This window comes from Gorilla gorilla, chromosome 10 (genome assembly GCF_029281585.2).
Source record: "Gorilla gorilla gorilla isolate KB3781 chromosome 10, NHGRI_mGorGor1-v2.1_pri, whole genome shotgun sequence".
NCBI lineage: Eukaryota > Metazoa > Chordata > Mammalia > Primates > Hominidae > Gorilla > Gorilla gorilla.
This window is the reverse complement of record NC_073234.2, coordinates 30,068,141-30,095,671: the sequence shown is the minus strand read 5'-3', so window position 1 is coordinate 30,095,671 and position 27,531 is coordinate 30,068,141. Positions and strand designations below refer to the sequence as shown.

The following is a 27,531-nucleotide window of genomic DNA, read 5'->3' as shown; positions in this document are numbered from 1 at the left end:
AACATTACATGAAATGTGTAAAATAAAGGGGGAAAAAAAGCAGCCATGATTCCCAGCCACCTGGATGTTTCCAGTCTGTTTTCATGTGCTTCTTAGCTTCCTGTTTTTAAGAACGTGGTTGGTGATCACTATGGCACAGAAACAGTTTTGGATCCTTCTGGTTCACTTCACATTATTGCATAAGTGACTTTCCTAGAGCGTCATGGCCTTTCTAGTCATCATGTGAATTGATATATAATATCCACCAGATATTATAATATCCAGTATGTATCATATCCACTGGATATAAATTACCTAATTTGGGGGATATATATGATAAGATATATATAAAATAATTCTCTGATGTAGGATATTTCATTTGTTTTAAATTTCTCATTATTATTTTCATAATACTTCAATGAACATTTTCACTTTCTGCATTCCCTGAGATTAGATTACCAGAAATAGACTTATTGAGTCAATGAGTATTTAATGCATCTTAATGGTTATTTGTGGTTTTAAGGATGGTATGTCTTAATTTTCTCTATTTAAAATTCTGTGGAAGTAGGGCAGCTGTTCAGATATGAATAATAAGTTACTTCTGTGCACACACAACATCTCTCCAATTCTGAAACTAGATTCACACATAAGTGAACAGATTTGATCTAGAGCCATAATGGAACAAGGAGGTTATTTAGTAAAATCCCCTTATTTACCGAGGCAGTGTGGTACAATGGAAAGAACACTTGATTTGTCCTTTGAGGACCTGGATTGGGATCCCTGCCCCAAAGTTTTCTCTCTCTGTGATCCTGGGTTAGTCTCCCTGAGCCTTGGTTTCTTCAGTTAGTAAGTACCTGTCATGGGGTAGCTAAGTTCTAGGTACTTCAATTACATCACCTCTTTAATCACCACAGCTCTGTGAGGTTAGCGTGGTTGACACTGGTTTCACAGCAGGGGTTTAACAACTTTGCTAAGGTCATATAGGTTGTCTGTTTGCAGTGAAATTCATATGCACATCTGTCTGATCCCAGGGAGTACATGGGTCACTCTTTGGAATCCATTGTAATATCTTTACCCAGTGTGAACTAAGTTTCTAATTAAAACAAGGCAGTGGAACATTATGGTTAGAAGCAGATATTTGGAACCTGACAGATCTTGATTTATTTTCCAGCCAGACCATTCACAACAGGTATGACCTTAAGCAGCTAGTTAAATATTCGGAACCTCAGTTCCCACACCTATAAATTAGAATAAGTGGTAGTTACCCCATATGGATAGCATGTGGATTCAATCAGAAAACTCATATAAAGTACCTCCTTCACTGACTGAAACATAGTAAGAACTCAATAAATGGTAGTTGTTGCTGTTGTTGTTATTGACGTTAATGTAGTTGTTCTTATTGTTTCTGTGCTGTTGCTACTGCTAGAACACATTACCAAGCACCTAAAATAATTAAATAGTATGTTAGTTAGAGCCTTGGTCCCTGATGCATACAATCTGAATTTGAATTCCTGCTCCATTATTTACAGTTGAGTGACATTAGGTGGGTTATTTATCATCTCCGGGTTTCACTCAAGTCATTTGTAAAATACAGTTATTAGTGGGCAGGTTGTTAAATGGATCATTTAAGTGGAGAGCTCTATGGAGACGAAGGAATAAGCTGTGATGCCCAGACTTTTACATTTGTTAATGCATTTTGTTGGATGAATATGCATGCATAGTAAACACAAAAGGTACAGCTTTTTGGGGGAAAGACAGCTCATGTTCTAAACATGTTGAGCATCATTATTTGGGAAAAATTATAAGACAATATATCTCAGGGTTACACTGAGGAAAAGTAAAAGTTCAAGTGTTATATGTGATGTTCAAAGGGAAATGATCAATATTTTTTCTAGGAATCAGGAAAGCTTTGAGGGTCTTAAAGAACATTCAGGATCTAGTGGGAAAGAACATGAAAAAAAGAGATTCCTTCGACTTCATGACATCACCTCCCTGAGGATGTATGGTTCCAAGGCTAATCACATGACCCATACCCTGTGTGTGCTCCCTCGTGCTGAGCTGGTCCCACTCCTAGACCCTAGCACCAAGGTTTTAGCTTCATGTTGGTCCACGTTGGTCCAACCCCATCCTTAAACCCTTAGATAGGAAGAGAGAGTTCTGAGCTCGCCCCATATTGTTCAGCTTTCCATCCATCCTCCCAGGAATGAGATATCATTGTGGGGTAGAGAGTGCCGGTAGGAAAGGATGAAAAGTAGCGTGGGGGAAATGGCTTATTTGAAAAGTAAACCTTTGATTTGAAGTTATGTCATTGTCTGAAAAATGTTTAGTATTTTCTAGAAAAATCACTTGAGTTCTGGAGTGATAAAAGGGAAGACATTACCCCCACGAAATTAAAAATAAGAGAAAGCAGTACACATAAAAGTAAAATATTGAGAGGCAGCATATTATACTATGCTCCATAGAAGCCATTCTCAAATATTTTGGTATTAGGACCTCTTTATTTATTTATTTATTTGGGACAGAGTATCGTTCTTGTTGCCCAGGCTGGAGTGCAATGGCATGATCTCAGTTCACCACAACCTCCGCCTCCCAGGTTCAAGCGATTCTCCTGCCTCAGCCTCCAAGTAGCTGGGATTACAGGCATGCATCACCACATCCAGCTAATGTTTTGTATTTTTAGTAGAGACGGGGTTTCTTCATGTTGGTCAGGCTGATCTCGAACTCCCGACCTCAGGTGATCTGCCCGCCTCGGCCTCCCAAAGTGCTGGGATTATAGGCGTGAGCCACCGCACCTGGCCTAGGACCTCTTTAAACTCTTTAAAATTATTGAGGGTGCTGAAGAGTTATGTTTATGTGGCTCCATATATCAGTATTGATTGTACTGAAAACTAAACTGAGAAACATTTTAAACATTTTTTATAAATTCATCAAAAATAAATAAATATCTGTTAGCATAAATAATATTTTTATTAAAGAAAACCTATATTTCTCAAGCCAAAAAAGAAAAAAAAACAAGGTGAGTGAGAAGACTGGTTTACACTTTTGCAAATGTCTTTAATGTCGAGCTTAATGGAAGAAAGCTATATTCTCATATTGGCTTCTACATTCAATCTGTTGCAATAATATATGTGATATAGCCTCTGGAGAACTTATCATATGCTCATGAGAGAAGGAGAGTAGAAAAAAATAAGGAATGTCTTAGTATAATTATAAAAATGACTTTGACCTCATGGATCCCCTGAAAGGGACTAAAGGGTACCTCAGTGGCTCACACTTTGAGAACTGCTGTTCTACAGCATATCAAGTTCTAGAATTAGACTTCCCTAGGTTCAAATCCCTGCGCTACTACTTGCAAGCTGTGTAGCCTTAAACAAGTTAATCTACCTCTCCAGACCTCCATTTTCTCATGTTTAAATGAGGATGACAAAATATTACCTTGAAGGATTCAGAGAGGATTAAGTGAAATAATACCTGTAAAAAATCACAGCCCAAAGCTAGGCATATAGTGAAAGAGATCATCTGGCTCTATTCTATTAACAAGTGGATGAGGAACTGGGGCCCAGTAGGGAAGTCACTTGTCTGAGGTCACACTCAACTGATGTTGGTTCCCTTTTTCCCAGGCACTTTGCCAGGGTTTCTACTTGAGTTTAGCTGTGTCAGTCATGGGCTGCCTGGAGCACTGGATTTTTAAGTGTCATTTTCACTGTCCCTCATGGTGGTAGGACAGAACAGAGCCCTCATAGAGACAAGAGGTCAAGAGAGAGGAGCTGCAAGTGTGGCCATCTTCATGTGACTGTGTGCTGCCCTCCACGTCACTTTCTGACTCCTCTTGCAGTGTTCCAAGACACTCTCCAACCCTGTTTTCTACAGTTCCTCACATGCCCTCTCCCATTCCCCCAGGTCCACTGTAGCCTCACATGCCCTCTCCCATTCCCCCAGGTCCACTGTAGCCTCATTCATTCTGTTCTCCTGGTTTCAAATTCTCTATATCCTTTCTATTGTCATGAAAATTAAATAAAATAAAAGGCGTATGGGGCTTAGTACTGAAGCTGACTCATGGTTACACTCAATTAAGTGTGAACTGCTATTAAACCCATCACTCCCCGCTTCTCTTCCATTAGATATCTCTGACTGGTCTAATTACATTGAAGTCTCCTATTTGGCTAGTCCTACCAAAGTACTGACATCTCTCAATCAGCTCTCTTATTGAATAAAGTATCAGTGTTTTCGAACTTAAAAAAGCAAAGTTGGTAGACATCTCTCAAGTGGCTGTAGAAGTGCAAAGACTCCTCCATTCTTTGAAAGAACAAGTCTCTACCTTTAAAAACATTCTTATTTGTTCAGAAGAACAACTTCTATTATAGACATGCTTTGCTCTTTTAAAGGTGCTATTACAAATTATCCCATTTTACAAACTTGGTTTTAACCTCATTTTACATGCGAGAAACTAAGTGAGAGAAATTAAAATGGCTTGTACAAGAACACATAAGAAATCACTCATAATGCTGGACTGTGGACTGAGGTTTCCAGACTCCCTCTAGACTTGGCAAACTTAAGAACATCCCTGCAGCCGGGCACAGTGGCTCACGCCTGTAATCCCAGCACTTTGGGAGGCCGAGGTGGGCGGATCATGAGGTCAGGAGATCGAGACCATCCTGGCTAACACGATGAAACCCTGTCTCTACTAAAACTACAAAAAATTAGCCGGGTGTGGTGGTGGGCACCTGTAGTCCCAGCTACTCAGGAGGCTGAGGCAGGAGAATGGCGTGAACATGGGAGGTGGAGCTTGCAGTGAGCCGAGATCGCGCCACTGCACTCCAGCCTGAGCAACAGTGCAAGACTCTGTCTCAAAGAAGAAAAAGAGAAAGAAAAAGAAAAAGAACATCCCTGCTTAGGAATCAGACATTTGTCCTGATTATTTTTTACTGGAAGGAACCAAAATGTAATAGATTGTGGTCAAATGGTTCTGCTATTCCCTCCTAAAACGTGGTGCCTAGCAGTCCCCAGGGATATCGCCAGCAAGACCCTTGCTTTCATCTAAATATGGGAGTTCTCCATTATACAAAGACCTCAAGCCAGGATGAACATAATTCACTTTGGCTTTGGGAGTAGCCCATAGAGGAAATGCCTAACACCAGGAGTGGTGTTCTGGTCAGTAAGGCCAGCCATCCTTGTGACCAAACAGATATTTTGAAGAGAAACTTGTTTTCAATTCTTGTATTGCTTTCTAAGAGGAGAAATGTGTGAGTCAGAGTGAAATCCAAACAAAACTCTCATCTAATTTAGGACACTAATGAACACATTTTTGTTTTCTTTATCCTTGATTAGAAACATTTTAAAGTAAGAGGATGTATTTTAAAGACAAAGGGGTTTTCTGGCAATTTTGTAATGTTACACAACCTCCTTCCCTGTCTAATAAGAAACAAAACAGAATTCTGCAGCACCTTCTTTAGGAAAAATAGATGATAATTAGATGTTAACCGTTTTCATTTCATGTGAGAAGTGTGGGTACAGCTGCAGGGAACTTCCTGAGGGTATGCAGGTATTTTTCTCATAGACTATTTACTCAGTATCTTGAATGCTCCAGGAGAGACAGGGTCTAAAAATCGTAATACAGCAAGATTCATTGAGAACAAACAATCATACCCATTGATAAACTTTGGATTTAACATTTTGGTGCATCACTAAGCTGGTAAAAGGCCATTCCCTCATGCGTGAGTTTTCATTTGAGATATCAAAAATGTACAATTGGTTTGGGATGAGATAATCACGGCTTCAATTTCAGATCCCACTATTTACTGCATATGGGACTCTGGTAAGACAAACTCAATAAAGCTTTTGTCTCAGGCTTTGATTTCTAGAAAACTGACCAAGACACCCCTTTTGAGCAAGAATGATAAATCTGAGCCACAGAGGTGACAGCTTTTTATCAATAAGAATGATTGCATTAATAACTATTTCTGATGGGTGTATTTCAACTGCTTAGTGTCCTCTCTATCTAGAAGTGTGACAGGCATCTCACACCTGACATGTCCACCTCCATCACCACACACACCACATTAGCAAACCTGCTCCACGCACACTCTTTCTCATCTTGGTCAATAGGAGTTCCCTTCACCCACTTGCTCAGGCCAAAAATATTGGCGTTATTCTGAGTCCTCTTTTCTCATACTTCATATTGCATTTATCAATTTCCTACCTTCAAAATACATCCTAAATGCAACCATTTTTCTCTACTTTTGCTCCAACTACTGTAGTCCAATCTAACCTAGGTTATGAATCGTGTCTTCACTAGTCTCCCTGCATTTGTTTCTGTTCCCCACAATCTATTCTCTGCATCAGGATCCAGAGATATCCTTTAAAAATAATAGTCAGACAATATCATTTCTCTGCTCAAAGTCCTCCAAAACATCTTATCCTGGAATAAACTGAAAGCACTTACTAATGCCCACATGGTCATGCATGGTGTGGCCTCACTCTGACCTCACATCTCACCCATACTACCTCTCACTTACTCTGTCAGGACTACGCTGGCCTCCCTGTTCTTCCTGAAATGCCAAGAAGGGTCCTGCCTGGGATTTTTGCCCTTGCTGTTCCCTCTGACCAGAGAAACCATGTGTCGCATGGCTCAGTCTTCACGCAGGTCCCAGCTCCCCCTAGGGCTTCCATGACCACCCTATCAGAAATGCATTATTCTGTGTAACGCACAAAGAAAATGTAAGCCTACTGAAAGGGGGAACTTTTGTTCAATGCTGTATCATGAGCACAAAGAAGAGTGCCTGGCACATAGCAGGAACTTAATAACTGTTTGTTGACTGGATGGATAAAGATCAGAGACCAAGGAAGACTGCAGCCTCCTGCAAGTTGGCAGCAAATAGCACCTGGGGACCATGAAAGAACAGGTTATCATAATGTCTATGTCTTTGCTTCCCAACACTCTCCAGCCCATACAGGAGACCTGCTGCATCTAGGGTTGCGAAAAGATGAAGAGGGCAGTGAACACAATGAAAATGTTCTAAAACTGGACCGTGTGGATGGTTGCGCAACTATACATATATTTACTAAAAGTCATTGAATCGTAAACTCAACGTGGATGATTTTTATGATAGATAAATTATACCTCAATAAAACTGTTGAGAGAGAGAGAGAAACAGAGATGAAAAGATATAGAGAGACAGAGACACACAGAGGAAAAAAGTGACCAGGAGTAAAACAAGGGCTCAGGATGTAAATATTCCTAGGCCTGAAAATGGATATCCATTTTTTCCCAGAATCAATCTCATGGCTGCTATAAATTACTGAAAAATAACACTAGTGTTCTATTTTCCCTCATCTCTGGGCGACAGGCCTAAATGTGACTGTGAACGCTACTTTCACGTATTCGGATGGTCTGATTCATAACTCAGGCGACTGCCGGAGTAGCACCTGTGAAGGCCTCGACCTACTCAGGAAAATTTCAGTAAGTATTTGCTTTTGTGGATGCAGCTCATGGCCTCTGGGCACAGGATAATCCCAGTGTGAAATGTAGGCACATGACCATGAAGCAGCTCTCCCATCATCTCTAGCCACATAACTGAATGAGTGGCCGAGTACCAGGCAGAAGACTCTGGCTTTATCCCTACAGATGACCTAAATGACAGGGGCCCTCCATGAATCCAGAAAAGTGAGGAGAGCCTTGGCTATGTACTGTGTGTACACCTTCATTTGTAAGGAGAGGAATTCTTTTGTTTTAAATTGTTTTTAAATTTTTGTTTTGTTTTGTTTTTTGGGTGTTCATTTGTTTGTTTTTTGAGACAGGGTCTCCCTCTGTTGCCCAGGCTGGAGTGCAGTGGCATAATCATGGCTCACTGCAGGTTGAGCTCCTGGGCTCAGGTGATTGTCCCATCTCAGCCTCCCAAGTAGCTGGGACTACAGGCATGTGCTACCATGCTCAGCAAATTTCTTATATTATTTGTAGAGACAGGGTTTCACCACGGTGCTCAGGCTGGTCTCAAACTCCTGAGCTTAAGTGATCTGCCCCCGTTGGCCTCCCAAAGTGCTGGAATTACAGGCATGAGCCACTGCGCCCAGCCAGTTTTTAAGTTTCTTTATTTAAATGTTAGTATAAACTGGTTTGCCTTTGTGTCCCTCAAGAAATACCTGAGAAATCATGTTTAAAAACATATTTCAAGGCCCCACACCAGAAATCTGTTTCAAATCATCACCATATATCAGATAATAGTTAATTGCTTAAGCGTTGAATCTGCCACCTAACTTAAAGTAGTAACTTCAATGTCAAAGGATGAAAATGGGAAGAGGGAGATTCTTGCCTAGTTCCTCCTCATCCCCAAACCCCAATCCCAACCAGAGCTTTAAGGAAATAAAGAGGGTTAAAAGCTCTCTAGAGACAAGCAGATGTGCAATGCACCCCCTTAATACAGAAACTAAAGAAAAGGCTGTCTGAGCAGCAGAGCACTGGGAGTAGAGCCACAGCTCTAAACTTTAATCAATAACATCACACCAACCAGGCAGGCCACACTCCCATCAGGAACAATGGCAACCACAGCAGTGATTCTCAATCTTGGGAAGGTAAGGTGTGCACAAGCATTGTTCAATAAACTCCACATCACAATTTCAGAAATATATGCTGCTTTTCTCTGCTTCTACAGAGAGAAGTATAACCTGGTTCTCCAAAACCGGGGATGAGATGGTCCCAACCAGATTCCCCTTAAGAAATAGGAGAAAATAAGATCAATAATCACCCAATCAATTGCATAGCATTTTACTCACTTCAGCCCTGTTTTATAGTTCTCTCTACAACTGAAACTTGCCCTCTCCCTTCAAAGCACCTCCAAATCTCATCTCACCACTATCTGGCCTACAGACACTACTAATGCTACAGCCTCCCAGTCCCTCTTCTGCCTCTTCCCATCCTGCATTGAGAAGGAAGCCAGGTTCACCTCCAGTCAGCTCACCTTTGTAAAATACCTTTCCTCCCTGTAGTGTGTTTTCCCTCTCGAACCTCTCCATGCCTCAGTTGATCCTTGTCCAGACCAAGGCACCCTATGCTGCTCTGAGTTTGAGCATCTTGGGAGGCCCCACTTTCTAAACCTCTGGGAGCCTTCCCCTTGCTACTTCTTTCCTGTCCACTGAGTATTTTTCTTAGTTCTAGGAATTCATTGTTGTTTTCTCTCCTACAGAATGCACAACGGATGGGCTGTGTCCTCATAGGGCCCTCATGTACATACTCCACCTTCCAGATGTAGTAAGTAATACTACTGTGAACTGAAGTCAGGACATGATATTGCAACTTAAAGGACTCATCAAACAACAGTCTAGTCAAGGCAACACAATCAGAGGTGTTGAGGTCTAGTATTTTGCCATTTCCCCATAACTGTCATTCTCTTATCCAGGTAACTTCCCTTGCTCAGCATGGAGTGAATGTCTGTAGCCATTCAGGTTGAGTCATTAACATCTGACCTTGAGAGAAAACATGGTGTGGGTAAAAAGTCAGAGTTTTGAGAGAAAGCAGGAAAGACAGTGAAATTGGATAATTTGAGGCGTTTAATAAATAAAATATTCACAAAAGTATGGGTAGAGGGTTGGGAAACACAAAAGAAAGTGCAACACCCCAGGGTACTAGTAGGGTTCTGTTCTATCCTGTAGGTCTGGTGAAAGTGGGGAAAATAACAATATATTTAGTTCATGTTATTTGAGAATTATATAAACGACATGTTAAAGTCCTTTGTACAGTGCCCTTACTATCTTAGAACAAAGCTCTCAGTATATTCTAGAATGAATATATTTTTCTGGCTCTGGGAAAATCACCCTCATCTCTTCCATTCATTTTACACAATGTAATTATCACCAAAAAATACTTTGTTCTGCTAATTACACCTTCCCTAATCAAAATCCTGCTCAAGTTCCTTTTTTGTACCTGTTCAATCTGACCCTGAATCAAGAATCACGCTTCATCGACACAGAGAAAACTGTGCAGAATATCACTTGCAATGGATTTTGGAGGGTAAACATTAGACCTCTGAAAATTCTGTTGCAAAGTTTGCTTTTGTCACCTCACACCCACCATTACAAACAGCCTCAGATGCTCAGGCTCACTGAGCACTTTTTCAGCTTCTCTTCCATACCAAAATGCAGACAGATCCAGAATCTTACTCTTCCTTGTATTTGTTCCCAACTGTCATCTAACCTGATCACTTACTAATATTGCTACAGAGCACAGTATGCTCAAAAGGAAAGGAGGATTGGAAAAATTGATTCACCATTTATGAAGACCTTCTATGTGCGAAGAAGCATTTTAGCTGTGGCAGAGTAGAGAGAATTAAGTAAAACACAGCCCCTGTCCCCCCAAATACAGAAGGTGACAAGGACTCTCCTGACCAATACAAGGCACAGTGAGATCAATGCCATCAGGGAAATGGAAACAGGAAACTGCAGAGGGCAGGGATCAGTGGCACCGGCCTGTAATGCCAGGGCTTTGGGAGGCCGAAGCAGGAGGATCCCTTGAGCCCAGGAGTTTGAGACTAGTCTAGGCAACATAGTGAGACTCTGCTCTCCAGAAAGTTTAAAAATAAAAAAATTAGCCAGGTGTAGTCATGCACGCCTGTAGTCCCAGCAATGTGGGAGGCCAAGATGGGAGGATCACTTGAACCGAGGAGGTCAAGGCTCCAGTGATCCAGGATCACATCACTGCACTCCAGCCTGAGTGTCAGAGTGAGATCCTATTAAAAAGAGAGAAAGAGAGAAAGAAAAGGAAAGAAAGGAAAGGAAAGGAAAGGAAAGGAAAGGAAGGAAGGAAGGAAGGAAGGAAGGAAGGAAGGAAGGAAGGAAGGAAGGAAGGAAAAGAAAGAAAGAGAGAGAGGAGAAAAAGAAAGAGGAAGGGAAAGAGAAGAGAAAAGAAAAGAGAAGCTATAGAGTGCACAGAAGGGAAGGGTCACCTCTGCTTGAGGGGACTAAGCTTCAATGGAGGAAAAAAATCTTATGAAGGAGATGCGATTGTTTGCATGTTGAAGAATGGGTAAAATTTTAATGAGTAGAGAGATGAGGAGATGAGCTTTCTAGCCAGGCAGAGGGAGAGAAGTACGTGTAAAAGCAAACAAGCAGGGAAATGAAGAACTCTGTATTAACCAGAGTTCAGGAAATGTATAGGGGAATAATAGAGATAAGACTAGGAAAATTAAGTAGGACCATATTTGGAAGTTCATGGGAGGAAAGTCCAGGTGAAGGAAGTTGCATTTAATGAGACTCACATCAGAAATCACTAAGGTTTTAAGCTTGGGAATGCCATGGGAAGCAGCCAACTTTCAGAAGAATGATTGACCACAGTGTATAGGAAAGACACAGGCAGACTGATGACAGGAAAGTCAGCAGAGAAGGAGGGCCTGGATTAGCAAGAAGGAAGTGGACATAGAAAGGGAGGATAACTGCAAAGATATTTGAAGGTAGAATCAATCAATGGTATGATGCTGGGGTGAGAGCTGGAAAGTAGTCAAAGAAGCCTTTGCAATCTCAAAACACTAAAATAAATGAAAAAATCTCAAAACACTAAAATAAATGAAAAACAGTTTGGAGGAACAGAAATGAAAGAGAATTCTGACTGTGAACATTGTAGTTTGAGATGCAAGCAGGAAGCCCACTAAAACCTTTTGATGGAGCACTGAAGATGTAAGGGGATGCTGTTTTCCTTCCTTCGTTAAATACATACTAAGCATCTACATACAAGCCTAGATGACTGGAGATACCGAGGTGAACAAGCTGGGGAGAAGGCAATGCATGGCAAAGTATAGATGGCATCTTTTTGGCTTTACAACAATTATGGTGGCTGTGGTGGTCCATCCTTTTTCTTAGCCCGACTTCCCCTGTATCCCAGCCCAGATATCATGATGACTCACTTTAGAATAAATCGAAGTAACCAAGCCACATATTCACAAAATTGCTTAGAGTGTGCTTAGAACACAGCATGTGCTCAATAAATGTTTTTAAACTTAGCTGTATGAGAAAGACACCTATATACATGAGAAACCTGCTTTAATGACCCGACTTCATTCTTACCATTTATACATACATGCTGAAACAGGTTAAAGAGGGATCTTATTTGTGCTAATTAAGTTAATACTGATAATGGCTTTTTTCCTCAACCTCTTGACATAGCCTTGACACAGAATTGAGCTACCCCATGATCTCAGCTGGAAGTTTTGGATTGTCATGTGACTATAAAGAAACCTTAACCAGGCTGATGTCTCCAGCTAGAAAGTTGATGTACTTCTTGGTTAACTTTTGGAAAACCAACAATCTGCCCTTCAAAACTTATTCCTGGAGCACTTCGTATGTTTACAAGAATGGTACAGAAACTGAGGACTGTTTCTGGTAAGCAGGATCATTAATATTTCACTAGCACTTGCCATGGAGAGAAGCCATAGGATCATGCAGGCCACCTAGTTATTACCAGATGCACCTTCCACTGGTAACAGCATTGGGTATAGATATCAGTTCACTTTCTCACACATAAATAAAAGCAAAGGGGACCAAGTAAATATAGAGTTGTAAAAATAATCAGTATAGTTTGCATCTGCAACACTCTTTACTGTTTTGAAAGTACGTTCACATCAGTTTTATTGATTTCCTGAAGTACGTTATCTGAAGAAAATAAAACAAGTAATAGGATCCCTATTTTATAGATAAGGAAAATGAAAGCCAGGAGTTAATGTTTTCACATTCCTGTGTAAGAAACAATACCAGAGAACATGTATCTTGCCTATACCTACAATTAGTTAGAAAAAATGATCTCACAGTTCTTCAGAGGAACAAGAGGTAGGGGAGAAACAGGAATAATGGGTATTGTATTAATAATAGTTTGTTTTCATACTGCTATAAAGAACTGCTCGAGACTGGGTAACTTATAAAGGAAAGAGGTTTAATTGACTCACAGTTTCGCATAGCTGGGGAGGCCCCAGGAAACTTACAATCATGGCAGAAGGCGAAGGACAAGCAAGGCACTTTCTTCAAAAGGTGGCAGGAAGGAAAAGTGCTAAGCAAAAAGGGAAGAGCCCCTTATAAAACCATCAGATCTCATGAGAACTTACTGACTATCATGAGAACAGCATGGGGGAAACCACCCCCATGGTTCAATTACCTCCACCTGGTCTCTCCCTTGACACGTGGGGATTATTGGGATTATGGGGATAACAATTCAAGATGATATTTGGTTGGGGACACAAAGCCTAACCATATCAGGTATCATTACTAAAATAAAATGGAAAGATTCATTCAACTCCAACAAAGGTGGTAGAGGAAATCTTCTGGCTGGGTTGCTGCCTGTACTTCCAGGATGCTGCTTAATTCTGCATTCTTTCTCCATCTAAGTAAGCAAAAGACTAAGATGGGATACCACCAGGGATGCACATCTAGGGACCCACAGGAATCAACCCACAGTATCTAATGTGAGGTTTAAACAGAAGCAGAAAATTATTCCTATCAACTCTGAATTTTTGTACTGTAGATTCAAGGGTTTCAACTTATCTATAATGGGACTAGTTTATAGAGCAGAGTAGAACCCTCTTCCTGCAAGCAGCCAGAAACCATCACAAATGACTCACCAAATGTCAGATATCATGACAACTCACTTTAAATCAAAGTAACCAAGCCACATATTCACAAAATTGCTTAGAGCGTGTTTAGAACGTATACTGTGATTATGGGGATAACAATTTACATGTACACATGAAGATCCCTAAAAGTTCCCCCATCCTTTCACTAATTTAGATCTTACAATCTAAACTAGTGATATCATGGTGTGTGCTGTCTATTGTGTTAATAGCAGAAATGAATTTTAGATGAACAAATCCGAGGATAGATCTGCAAATAAGAAGTGAAAGGCGTGAAAGGCCATGAGGGAAGTAAGCTGTTTTAGTTTCTCTTTTTCCTATTCCAGGTACCTTAATGCTCTGGAGGCTAGCGTTTCCTATTTCTCCCACGAACTCGGCTTTAAGGTGGTGTTAAGACAAGATAAGGAGTTTCAGGATATCTTAATGGACCACAACAGGAAAAGCAATGGTAAGAAGATATGAAGATAATTGTTTTTTGCTAACTTCTTCTTTATGACTACCACCTCCTTATAAGTCATTTCAACAAATCCTCCACTGCAGAGCTATCATCCTTACTCATACATATTTTGTATATTTTGGGAGATCTATAATTGCATGCAACTTCATTATATTGTTCCTTTCATTGACTAAAAACCTTATCCTCTGAGAGAAAATACCTAAGTATTATTGAGTAATTATATTAACATAATAATGATAATGCTAAAATCCGGCTTTTATAAACCCAAATGATATTATGACCCACCCTCAGCAGACTCTTTTTTTAAATTCACCTCAATCCAACATATTATTGGATTTGTGACCAATCTTCACACAATCTGAGCCCCAGTCCTCCTGGTGACCATGAGGATGAATTTATTGATTACATAGCTTCATGCAAAATTACAACGTAAGCAAAGATTATCTCACTTTCCTATTCCTTCTGTATCTCACCTGCCCAGTGATCTACCAGCTAGAGACCAAGTAGGAGAGCCTAATTGGATATAAAATTATCCTCAGATAAATGACCACACATTGGGTACAGCGTACACTGCCTGGGAGATGGGTGCACCAAAATTTTAGAAATCACCACTAAAGAACTTATTCATGTAACCAAACACCACCTGTTCCCGCAAAAATCTATTCAAATAAAAAAAAGTCATCCTCACTAAGATATTAGGGGATTTGTTGCACTTTCCACAGAATTCTCTTGACAAACAAGAATGTATCAGGGGCAAAGGAATCCATTGTGAGAATTTTCTACAAGGAAAGATACTTGCTTGGTGGATTTCCTTATATTCAAATAATCATTTATTGCCATTATCAAGCATTTGTTATATTAATGGCCTACCAGTTGCAAAAACATTAACCAAGATATGGTGGGAAAGAAATATATAAGTATTTATGTCCCTAAAGAGTTTACAATTCAACAGGGCAGCATAATGGCACAGCAGCTAAAAAGATCTAATGAAGTCTCCCCCAACTCCTCTCACTCATAAAACTGCATTCAGGATAGCTGGCAGAAATTAGTGGTGGACTTCAGACTGGACTCTGGCATTGGAGTTACTAAGATGAAGTTTTGAGTTAAGAGGCTACAGATAAAGCCCAAGTTGCTTAGGGAAACTTTATAAATTCTTCTCAGTTCTCACTTTTATAATATCTTTTTCAACCACTTTTACAAATGGTGAGGTATACTTCACTTATCTATGACAATATATTCTGTAATTACTCCAGCCTGGCATAATGGAATAAGCACTGAACTTGACTGTCAGAGCTGTCTTTGTCATCTACTAGTTCTTTGACCCTTTGATGTCTTGGCTTCAGCCTCCTTAAATCTATAAAATTAAAAGAATGATGGACGAGATGTTTTTTTAAAAAAGATCCCATTCAGCTCTATTCTGACTCTATAATTGTAAATGAAAAAGAAAAAAGGAAGGAGGAATTTAAGGAATTGGAGCTTATCTTTAAAAAATTTAACATTAACATACTGGATTCAAATTCAGGCAACTGGTTCCCTGCCTGTTTGTCTGTAGACTGTCATATATTTCTCTCCTTGTCTTACCTTCTCCTCCAGTGATTATTATGTGTGGTGGTCCAGAGTTCCTCTACAAGCTGAAGGGTGACCGAGCAGTGGCTGAAGACATTGTCATTATTCTAGTGGATCTTTTCAAGTAGGTATAACATTTGGAAAAACCCTCCTCCTTTCAAAAAGGAAGTATTCCAAGGATTTCCAGAAGGTACATTCTCTTTTCTCTTGCTTTGTACAACCCCTTATGGGGTTAAGTATGATGATAATATTTGAACTCTGTCACACCGTCATTCTTATTTAGCTAATTGTGGCTTTAGCAGAGAAGCATTCCTTTGACACCTTCACCATTTGTAAATATAAAAGGTTTATTATAGCCCCATTGAACCCACATGTCCATTTATGACTGAGGCCTGCTCAGTCAACATAGAATCCTGGCTGGCTATGGTCACTCACACCTGTAATCCCAGCATTTTGGGAGACCCAGGCAAGAGGATTGCTTGAGTCCAGGAGTTTCAGACTAGCCTGGGCAACACAGTGAGACCCCATCTCTATTAAAAGAAAAAAAAAAGAAAGAAAGGAAAAACATACGATCCTGATCTCTAGCCTGATTTTAAAGTCTTTGTCCAGAAAATGATAAATCAACTAAAGACTCAATAATATTGTTCCTGGTAATGTCGGCCCCATTTTTTTCCTTCAGTTGCTAATGGCCTTTGGTCCTAGATTACTTTTCCTTCAACCACCTCTGATAAGCTTGAAGTTTCAGTTGTATGAGTCTGATATACACAATTATTCCTCACCCTCTGTGGCGTAGTCACTAGGTGGTGATCTTTTCCTCCACATTTCTCTGAGCCAAAGAGAAAAAATGCTGGAGCGTAGAGAGCACCTTTGATCACATCCCATCTTTTTTTTAATCGCTAATTATCTGAAATGGTTGGAGACCCCACTGACAAGCTGTGCCAAGGTAATATTTGAGTCAAGTTAGGCTTGAAGAAGGTGTCACTGCCATGCCCATGCCCCTTGCCCCCAGAAGCCAGATCACGTGACTTCACTTATCTGACTGGGCCATTAAACATTACCTGTCTGTATTCAGACAAGAGGCTGCTACTGTCTAGATCTTTCCCATATTTGCCTGATCATTTCACCCACATTAACGATACTTCTCACAGCATGAATGGAAATGAAGTATAGGAACTGCAGGCCTGTTTGATGGCTACACGTTCATGAAGGTAATTTAATTAACCAACTAGACTCTTAACTACAGAAGTACAGGAAAGAGGGCAGAGTTACCGATATTTCACTCCAAGAACCTCATTGATTTCAATAGCTGCTTTACTCCTGGAAGGAGTCCTTACTGTAGCCAGGTTGGTATAATTTTACTTTCAGAAATCTTCAATAAACCACCAAAGTGCTGGCATTCCTTTGTCACTATTCCCAAAGGACACCTGGCTATGTTTTGGAAAGCTCATGAGACTAAATTAGACATAATGTGTTCACATTCTAATTCTGACACTTCTGGTTGTTTTGACTCTTGGATTTTTTTAGCATTTTAAGATTAAATCTTCTCATTTGTAAAATGAGAATTAAAATGTCCTCTTCATAAGGGTACTTCTAGGATTAATGTGATAATAGGAGTAAAATATCCAATACAGTTCTCAGCACATAGTAGATGTGTTCAAATATTAAATATGCTGGGCACAGCAGTGCATGCCTGTTGTCCCAGCTGCTCGGGAAGCTGAGGCGGGAGGATAGCTTGAATCTAGGAGTTCAAGACCAGCCTAGGTAATGTAGCGAGACCTTGTCTCCTAAAAAAAGTTTTTAAATAAAAACATTAAATAATGGTCAGCCTAATTGCAGCAGTTCAAACATACCAGATTCTTTTCAAATCTCCAAATAATAGGAAGCTTAGAAACCACAGCATTTGAGGCTGGGTGTGGTGGCTCACACCTGTAATCCCAGCACTTTGGGAGGCCAAGACAGGTGGATCACCTGAGGTCAGGAGTTCAAGACCTGCCTGGCCAACATGCTGAAAACCCGTCTCTGCTAAAAATACAAAAAAAAAAAAAAAAAAAAAAAAATAGCTGGGCGTGGTGGTGGGCGCCTGTAATCCCAGCTACTCAGGAGGCTGAGGCAGGAGAATTGCTTGAACCTGGGAGGCGGAGGTTGCAGTGAGCCGAGATCATGCCATTGCACTCCAGCCTGGGCAATGAGAGTGAAACTCTGTCTAAAAATAAAATAAAACAAAATAAAAAGTAAAAATAAAAATAAACCATAGCATTTGCAGAGCAATCTTAGACAGTACTGAGAGTCTACAATGTGCCAGGCATTGTCTAGGAGTTGAGGATACAAGAATCAATAAGCTAATGTTCCATATATCAAGAAGCTTACCATGTTAGAGAAGATGTTTAGTCTTTTTATGCTTATGTTTCACCATCTAAAACATAAGTTTAGTGATAAAATTTCTCTCTACCATGTCTCAGTATCTCTAAATTGTTAAAAGCACTTAAAGAAAGTTTCTACCTATAAACCAAGCCTTAAAAGCAAGCATGAGCTCACATGTCCATAGCCCCCCCAAATCTCAAAGAAATCAAGAAATATCTGTATTCTGATTTTCTTTTCCTTTTGTGTATGTTAACCACAATTGCTTAAATTCTCTTATTTAACCTAACAAGCACAGAAGAAAACAATTCTATCTGGGGAAAGTAGAAAGTTTTGCAGATTAATGAAAAAAAATGTTTTAAACTATTTTCAAGGATGATGGTATAGTTTGTGTGAACTACAGAAGATGCATCTCTATTTTTCCTAATTTTCATGAGGAACCTGTGCTTTTTATTACAGTGACCAGTACTTTGAGGACAATGTCACAGCCCCTGACTATATGAAAAATGTCCTTGTTCTGACGCTGTCTCCTGGGAATTCCCTTCTAAATAGCTCTTTCTCCAGGAATCTATCACCAGTAAGCTATTATTTTATGTTATAGTATAAATTATATATTATTATTTTCTTTGTCAAGGGTAAGATAATTTTTCTCCATTTAGGACCCAAATTCTAAAATGAGCAATTATTTTTACTTGCTCTAATTCATTCAACAAATGTTAACTGAAACCAACTACATGTACAGCATTTTGAAACAGCAGGATCCCTATCAAAGCTCTTAACTATAGGTCACTCTGCTAGACTATAGAACAGTACAACAGTGGACACATCCGCAACATTGGCATGAAAGTAACAATATGGAAAGACAGGAAGAAGCCCTGCTACTGAAGGTCAATCTTACACTTAAAAGAGGTAGAAATTAAATAATGTAAAATAAAGCAAGGTTACTGGAAAGTTCCCTACGTCCTAAAGCAAAATTTTCCTGTCACTGATATTAAAATCCTACCTTTAGAAATGTATATTCCTAGGTTAAGACATTGTCTTCCATTATAATTAAGTTGACCATTGTCCAAATTTGCCCAGGAGAGTTTTGGTGTATTCCTGTTATTCCATTATGCCATCTGGTTTAGCATTTGTGCAGAAAAAAGAGCCTCCATTTGGACACTAAATCATGGCCACCTTATTATAATGCAGGGCTCCTGATTCTAATAGTATATTGGGCTTTGTCAGTCCCTGTACTTTCATATGATTAAATCTATTAGATGCATTCTGCCCACAGAGACAAACCATTGAGAGCAGGCTGGGATGGGAGGAGGAGGAAGAGGCAATGCTGATGACCTTAAACAACTTTGGGATGGCAAGTCAAGGGCCAGGCCCAAAAAGCTGCAAAGAAAGATGGATACCTCTGGGGTGTCACAGTTCTTCCCAGCTAGAAGTTCTAAGTCCTCTCATTTACGACCGTGCCAAAATTAGGGACTGCATCCTCTTTTGGAGCTGAGTCTTAACTGGATTCTTTTTACCTCATGAAATGTTTTCAGCAAAAGAAACTGAAACCAATGAAAGTTTTATTTTTCCAGTAAATATAATTCTGAGTGTAATATCTGGATATTACTTGACCATCTTCATGGTTCTAGCAAAAATACGATTCTTTGCAAATGGGCAGTCCAACATGCCGGAGGTAATAGAACCCACTTGGTCTCAGTTCAGCAAGGGCTTTTAATTCATCACTCAGCCCTGTGAAGGTCACCATTCTCCAGCTGCTGAGGCACAGCAGTTCTGACCCTCTCCATTATTTTTCCCAGGACAGGCATTTGGGGCATGAAGTAATATCCAATCAGAACTCTATTCAAAGCAATTTCAGTGGCATCATCCAATCAAAACTGCTCATGTTCCACTCAGAATACTTAAACGCAGGGATTGTTTCTGGTTTTTGATTTTTGGGTTTCTCTTTTGCACTTTAATAAAAACAATCAACTAGAAACTAATATTATTTCTATATAAAATCTTATAAGAATTATGAAAATGCTTCATGTTGCCTTTCCTGGTTGCATTTGTATGTTTTTCATCATGGGAATGAAGTATAACTGCTTATAGTTGCTTCCCTCATTTTATTGATTCCAAGAGAAGACAGAATTGTGACATGGGATCATAAAGAACACTGACCCAAGGAAGAGTTTTTTTTCTTTCTTTCTTTCTTTTTTTCTTTTTTCTTTTTTTTTTTTTTTTTTTGAGATGGAGTCTCACTCTGTCACCCAGGCTGGAGCGCAGTGGAATCTTGGCTCATTGCAACCTCCACCTCCTGGGTTCAAGTGATTCTCCTGCCTCAGCCTCCCGAGTAGCTGGAATTACAGGCATGTGCCACCACAGCAGGCTAATTTTTTTGTATTTTTATAGAGATGGGGTTTCTGCATGTTGGCCAGGCTGGTCTCAAACTCCTGAACTCAGGTGCTCCGCCCTCCTCAGCCTCCCAAAATGCTGGGTTTACAGACATGATCCACCTCACCCGGCCTCCAAGGAAGAGTTTTCTAAAAGTCTCCTTTAATAACATCCCTTCAATTCCCCTGCTATCCCTTTAACTTTCCAGTTACCCTGCTGATCCCAACAACCTTTTGTTCTAGGCTCAAGACAAGATTCTTTTTTGAAGGACCCGTTTTAATATTTTCCTTTTTTATTTAGACAAAACGAGACTTTGCTCTTGCCTATTTGAATGGAATCCTGCTCTTTGGACATATGCTGAAGATATTTCTTGAAAATGGAGAAAATATTACCACCCCCAAATTTGCTCATGCTTTCAGGAATCTCACTTTTGAAGGTACTGGTCTACTAAGAGCAAATAACCCCAAGGTGAAGAAATATAGGCTTTCTGAGTGGATTTGGGGCAACAAAGAAGGTTTAGCAATAGATGATTCCACAGCTAAATCCCTTTGAACTCAACTGGATGCAAACATCATTACATAAACTTTGAGGGTGCTATTATTGATAACTGAACTCCGGTTTATGTTTCAGTCTTTTAGAATCTTTGGATGTCACAGAAAAGGGCAGGTAGTGCAGGTTCTGTACTTATGAACAAGCTCATCATAAGGCATTTTGAGCAGTAATGTCCTGACTGTGCTTGGAGACTAACAAGAGGATAAATATTTGCAGTTTGATTTGGGTCCTTCCATATCTCCTTTTCTATCCTTCAAGGATCTGGGACCCTGTGTTAAAACCTTTAGCTATCAAAACTCCACAAAATAATACCCTCCAAAACAACACGAACCTCCTGAACTGCATGGATCAATGTTGCCCTTTCCTACAAGCCCCTAGTGAAACTCCCGTCTTTCATTTCCCAGATCTCATCCTGAGACTATGAAGAAATTTTCCTCTAAATGTAATGTATACTAAGTCAAAGATAAATGATAGTGGCCTTTTCTAACTTGCCTCAGAGTCTTACTCTATGAAACCTTTGTTTTACTGCAGTGTAAGTGACTTTCTCTGTAGGCTTCAGAGGGCAGCAGATGCCCAGCATTAGGACTGAGGGCTGCACCAGGGGCTATGGTGTATGACAATGGCAGGAAGAGATCACTTCTGCTTCACTGAAGATGCAGGGAGGGAGACACAGTAATTTGTTGGTCATCCCATGTGTCCCAAGTTCTACCAGGCACTTTATATGCACTCTTAATTTCCTCACTTCCATAACCACGGTTGAGCATTTTAATGGATTAGCACAGGCTTAACATTTGGCTTAACATTTAACTAGGAAACAAACAAATGTTTGTTCCCGCCACCTACCAGCCGTACGACCCTTAATATCTCTGACTAAATAAATTATTTCTCACCAATATAACGGAGATAATAATAGTTTCTATATCATGATATTCCAGGAAGAATAATATGATAATGCATATAAATCACTTAGCACAGAGCCTGGTATATTGTAAACAGGAAATAAATGTTCATTGTTATGTCGAAACATGTGAAGTTACTAATTTGATCACTTTTTTTTTACCTAAATAGTTTTATCTTATATTGCTATTTAATAGATGACAAAACTGAAACTCAGAAAACTTAAGTAATTTTATTCAATGTCTTCAGCAAATGAGTGACAGTGAAAAAATTTTGATCTTCCTACAATCTATGTTAAGATTGTGCAGTGACCCTATACACTATGCTAGGAGTTCAGGAAATATTCTTAGCAAAAATGTATCACTAATAATCGAGGGACTTATTGACTCATTACATTTAGTGCCACCCTAAATGCAATGAAAAGGTTTTTTGTTTTTTCTAAATAAATACATCTCCCATAAAAATGCCCTCCAGAGATCTCTGGGCCAAGAAGCCAATCCAGGTGCCATCTGATTAGACTATTAATGTCAACAATGTTTTCAGTAAATTTGAAACAGAGCTATTTGAACCCATTTTACACTCTCTGTCATGATCCAACTTATCTGTCAGGCAAAAATCAAGAATGGCCTCTAACATACTCTGATCTTGCCCTAGGGTATGACGGTCCAGTGACCTTGGATGACTGGGGGGATGTTGACAGTACCATGGTGCTTCTGTATACCTCTGTGGACACCAAGAAAGTATGTCTCACTGCTTATCAGAAAATTCAGGGTGCTGTGACTGGGTGAGGAGGGGTAACTTGGAAGAGGAGCACTAGCAAAAGAATTAGAGAAATTATGTTTAGGATCTGAAGACAGTTCATTTCAACTTCACAATTACGCCCCACTTAGGGTAGTATTCCTTAAGCATTTTGACCCATAAAACTTCTTACTCAGAATATCCACTGTATTTACTATTAATATGTCTATACCTCTATATCTATATCCATATAGATAGGTATAGATATTTTAAATATCCACCCAGAATAAATTACATAATATAACAAAAAGACTATTGATGGGATACCAATGAGAGGATCACAAGTCTTTCCTAAGAATTGTTTACTCATTTTCACAACTAAAGATCCATTTGAACTCTCAGGAAAATCATTAAATGTGTAAACCTGAGCCCCACATAAACAGCCCTGTAATGCTATGCTTTTATTCATATTATATTCACTTTTTTTTCCTCACCCAATAGTAGGTTCTTTAAAGAAAATAAGTGGTCTACTCACCTCTCCATCTTTTCAGTGCATAGCTTCTTATCTGGCACACCATTGACGGCTGGTCAGCATTTAATCACAAACAAACAAACAAACAAAAACAAAAAAAAAAAAAACACCTGTCTTCATGTCATCCAATGTTGTATCCATCCAAACTATAAAAGCCACTGTTCCAGCCAACCAAGTGGTCAGTAAAAAGGTTTATATAGGAGGTCAGGTCCTGACATAACATAAAATTTATTCATTTTTTTTTCATTTTCCAATGTGAGTGTTATGACAGTCTAAGTCATATACTAAATGTGTACATCAACCCAGCTTTGTAAAAGATATCTGCAATGGAAAATGTGAAAAGCTAGAGAACAGATGTCCAGGTTGAGAAAGCTAAACCAGAAATTTGCTAGCAGCATTCCATAAATGTAATTCATAGTTTCTAGATACTATATTGAACCTTCAATATAATGTTATGTTTCACATACATTCCATAAGAATACCTTAACATAAGATCCCATCAATACTTCAGTTACTAATAGCGATTACAAAGGTACTTGCATTCCTCTCTGAGTTATTTGCATCTGGGATGATGCCCATGATCTTCACAGAGAGAGGCAGAAACGTGTGAGATCTAATGTCAGTCTCATAACTATACTTCAAAATGGAAAATGTTGCTCTGTGCATTTATTCTCTCTATAAGCAAATTCGGGTGAATTTTTCAATAATGTAGTACCATCGGTTGTGCTATATAACATGTATATTTGGGAAAATCAGAGATCTTCTCAAAATGTAAGGTTAAAGGGATGATAATCTATATCCAGGATAGGTCTCAATAGAGATTCAATATGCCACATCCTAATATAAAGGAAAAAGAAAGAAAGAGTAAAGTTATGAAAATATAACACTGGGCTGGGTGCAGTGGCTCACCCCTGTATTCCCAGCACTTTTGGAGGCCGAGGCAGGCGGACCACTTGAGGTCAAGAGTTTGAGACCAGCCTGGCCAACATGGTAAAACCCTGTCTCTACTAAAAATACAAAAATTAGCCGGGCATGGTGGTGCATGCCTGTAATTCCAGCTACTTGGGAGGCTGAGACAGGAGAGTCATTTGAACCTGGGAGGCAGAGGTTGCAGAAAGAAAATATAACTTTGCTGTCCAGAACATTTTGAGGGTACACTGGTAAATTTAAAAGGATGGTCACTGATATAGTTTGGCTGTGTCCCCACCGAAATCTCAACTTGAATTGTATCTCCCAGAATTCCCACGTGTTGTGGGAGGGACCAGGGGAGGTAATCGAATCATGGGGGCTGGTCTTTCCCATGCTATTCTCGTGATAGTGAATAAGTATCACGAGATCTTATGGGTTTATCAGGGGTTTCCACTTTTGCTTCTTTCTCATTCTCTCTTGCTGCCACCATGTAAGAAGTGCCTTTCACCCTCCACCATGATTATGAGACCTCCCCAGTCATGTGGAACTGTAAGTCAAATTAAACCTCCTTTTCTTCCCCAAAAAAAAGAGAAAAAAAAATTTTTTTTCAGAGGTTTCATGGACTCCCCAGCGAGGCTGGGGAGGCCTTGCAATCATGGTGGAAGGTGAAAGGCACATCTTACATGGTAGCAGGCAAGAGAGAATGAGAGCCAAGTGAAAGGGGAAACCTCTTATAAAACCATCAGATCTCTTGAGACTTATTCACTACCACGAGAATAGCAGGGGAAAGACCGGTCCCATGATTCAATTACCTCTCCTGGGTCCCTCCCACAACACGTGGGAATTCTGGGAGATACAATTCAAGTTGAGATTTTGGTGGGGACACAGCGAAACCATATCAGTCATCTTTCAGATCTCCCTTACAAAATTGACTCAATATATGCAGCAGTAATTTAAGGATATATTAATATTTCCATTGGCAAATTACTTGAAAATGAAATCTTTTATTTTAGAAACTAATTAATGTCATGTACAAGAAAAGCATATTAGAGCCAAGGAATAGAAGAGATTAGAAAATTAAGTAATGGATAGAAGTTAAGAAATGTAGTTATTTCAGGGCCCCTTGATATGTATCAAAATGACATAATGGATTTTAGCTCTGCTGCATTTTCTTGAGAGCTTTTTTCAAAAGCAACTTAATATTGTGGAAAACACTAGTCTTTCATTTATCATGTGACTTGGAGCTAGCCATTTAATATTTCTTAGCCTCTAGTTTAACATTTGAAAAATGAAAGACTTGAACTGATTCACTAAAGGCCCACAGAATCTGTGCTGGACAGACAGGAGTTAATGGTGTAGTGTATGAGCATAAAGAAATAGGAAACTAATCGGTCCATCTGAAGTTATATCTGTGTTCATGCTGGGAATCAATAAATGATCCTAACTAGCTGGTTAACAGTTGCCTTTTTTTACTGAGAATTGTTATGGAAATCAAGTGTCATTGAGTAGAATCATTAATCTCACCATAATTTGTTCTATAATGTTTTACTGTTCATCCTTTTTCTTTTTTGTGCCCTGACACAGTACAAGGTTCTTTTGACCTATGATACCCACGTAAATAAGACCTATCCTGTGGATATGAGCCCCACATTCACTTGGAAGAACTCTAAACTTCCTAATGATATTACAGGCCGGGGTAAGATATCCCTAATGAATTTTCTCTCCTTGACACTGTTTTCCTGGTAAGAAAAGTAAAGTCTATTGTTTATGTAATTAGCCTGTGCTTTTTGCTGTGTTTTGTCTGCTGTCCCAGTTTGATTTCCTGGATTTGTAAATGTGGTCCTTACTTCCCTGCACAATGAATGATATTATAGTTCTGACTCAACAGTGATTTCTGGCCAGGCATGGTGGCTTATGCCTGTAATCCCAGCACTTTGGGAGGCCAAGGCAGGAAGACTGCTTAAGCCTAGAAGTTTCAGACCAGCCTGGGCAACATGGTGAAACTCTGTCTCTACCAAAAATACTAAAAAAAAAAAAAAAATTACCCAGGCATAATGGTGCACACCCATGGTCCCAGCTACTTGGGAGGCTGAGGTAGGAGGACCAGTTGAGCCCAGGAAGTTGAGGCTGCAATGAGCTATCTTTGTTCTACTGCACTCCAGCTGGGCAACAGAGTGAGATCCTGCCTCAAAAAAAAAAAAAAAAAAAAAAAGAATAAAAAGGAAAGAAAGAAAACATTCTTATTCTAATTTAGCTATACCTATCTTTAAAATATGTCCTACCAATTGACATAAATTATTCCACAGAAAACCGGGTTTGACAACTGGCAAAAATGAGCACAGAGACATATATTCTTACTCCATTTACATTTTACTGCAATAAGCTAAAAGGTTGTGTATTTCAGCAAGAAATACTTGACATATCAGGCTGAGGGGTGACCAGTGATCCTGGCCTTTACAGTCTCCCCTGTTCCCATACTGGACACATATTTGGGTTGCAATGATAGTTACCCACCTACTTAAGATTAGGTCCTATCATGTCATAAATAGCCCTAACATGACTTGGCCAGCTTTCACCTGTGCAAGCTGCACACTCACCATCAGCAGCAGGCAGGGCCACTCAGGATCTCCTGGGCAACGAGGCCTCAGGACAATCTGTCCATGACTGGCTTGGCCAGGGCTTGCCATAATGAGCGGTAATTCCATGTGACTAGGAAAAATCTTTAAGAAAAAGTCTTAAATCTGGACAGATATTTAGCCCAAAGATTTTAAAAAAAAAATGTAGAAATACCATCAATAAAATTATTTAGAGCCAAGCGTGGTGGCTCATGCCTGTAATCCCAGCACTTTGGGAGACTGAGGTGGGAGGATTACTTGAGGCCAGAAGTTCAAGATAGCCTGGGCAACACAGTGAGATCCCATCTCTACAAAAATTTATAAATTAAGGCTGGGAGTGGTGGCTCACGCCTGTAATCCCAGCACTTTGGGAGGCTGAAGTGGGTGGATAACGAGGTCAGGAGTTCGAGACCAGCCTGACCAACATGGTGAAACTCTGTCTCTACTAAAAATACAAAAATTAGCTGGGCATGATGGTGCGTGCCTATAATCCTAGCTACTCAGGAGGGTGAGGCAGGAGAATCGCTTGAACCCAGGAGGCAGAAGTTGTTGTGAGCCAAGATCACGCCACTGCACTCCAGCCCAGGGAACAGAGCAAGACTTTGTCTCAAAAATATATATATATAAATTAGTGGACATGGAGGTGCATACCTGTGGTCCCAGCTACTCAGGAGGCTGAGGTGGGAGGATCACTTGAGCCCAGTAAGTTGGGGCTGCAGTGAGCCATGATTGTGCCACTGCACTCCAGCCTGGATGACAGAGCAAGACCCTGCCTCAAAAAAAAAAAAAAAAAAAAAATTAGAAAATTATGATATATTCACAAATGGAGCATCAGACAACCAATTAAAAATAATTATTTACAAAGAATGTTAAATGACATGGGAAAACTTATGATGTAAAGTAATAGAAAAGTACAGCTTCTTATTTAATGAGATTCTAACTTTGTAAAATAAT

The 27,531-nt window shown here is 39.7% G+C and overlaps 1 protein-coding gene and 1 long non-coding RNA gene across 2 annotated transcripts in view; one reads left to right on the top strand and one right to left on the bottom strand.

Moving 5' to 3' along the window:
• Positions 1–27,531, top strand: part of GUCY2C (guanylate cyclase 2C) — an 84,013-nt gene that overhangs the window by 1,312 nt on the left and 55,170 nt on the right. The window contains exons 2-10 of the mRNA XM_031000932.3: positions 7,326–7,438; positions 9,159–9,223; positions 12,127–12,342; positions 13,907–14,028; positions 15,631–15,727; positions 18,421–18,538; positions 20,635–20,770; positions 22,438–22,523; positions 25,547–25,658. Of these exons, the coding sequence (XP_030856792.1) occupies positions 7,326–7,438; positions 9,159–9,223; positions 12,127–12,342; positions 13,907–14,028; positions 15,631–15,727; positions 18,421–18,538; positions 20,635–20,770; positions 22,438–22,523; positions 25,547–25,658 (1,065 nt within the window). The remainder of the gene's footprint in view (positions 1–7,325; positions 7,439–9,158; positions 9,224–12,126; positions 12,343–13,906; positions 14,029–15,630; positions 15,728–18,420; positions 18,539–20,634; positions 20,771–22,437; positions 22,524–25,546; positions 25,659–27,531) is intronic.
• The window catches only part of LOC129525953 (uncharacterized), a 71,260-nt gene that overhangs the window by 41,386 nt on the left and 2,343 nt on the right, over positions 1–27,531 (bottom strand). Inside the window, exons 3-4 of the long non-coding RNA XR_010129303.1 lie at positions 27,229–27,346; positions 23,057–23,105 (exon numbers count right to left, since the gene is read on the bottom strand). This is a non-coding gene — a long non-coding RNA (uncharacterized lncRNA). The remainder of the gene's footprint in view (positions 1–23,056; positions 23,106–27,228; positions 27,347–27,531) is intronic.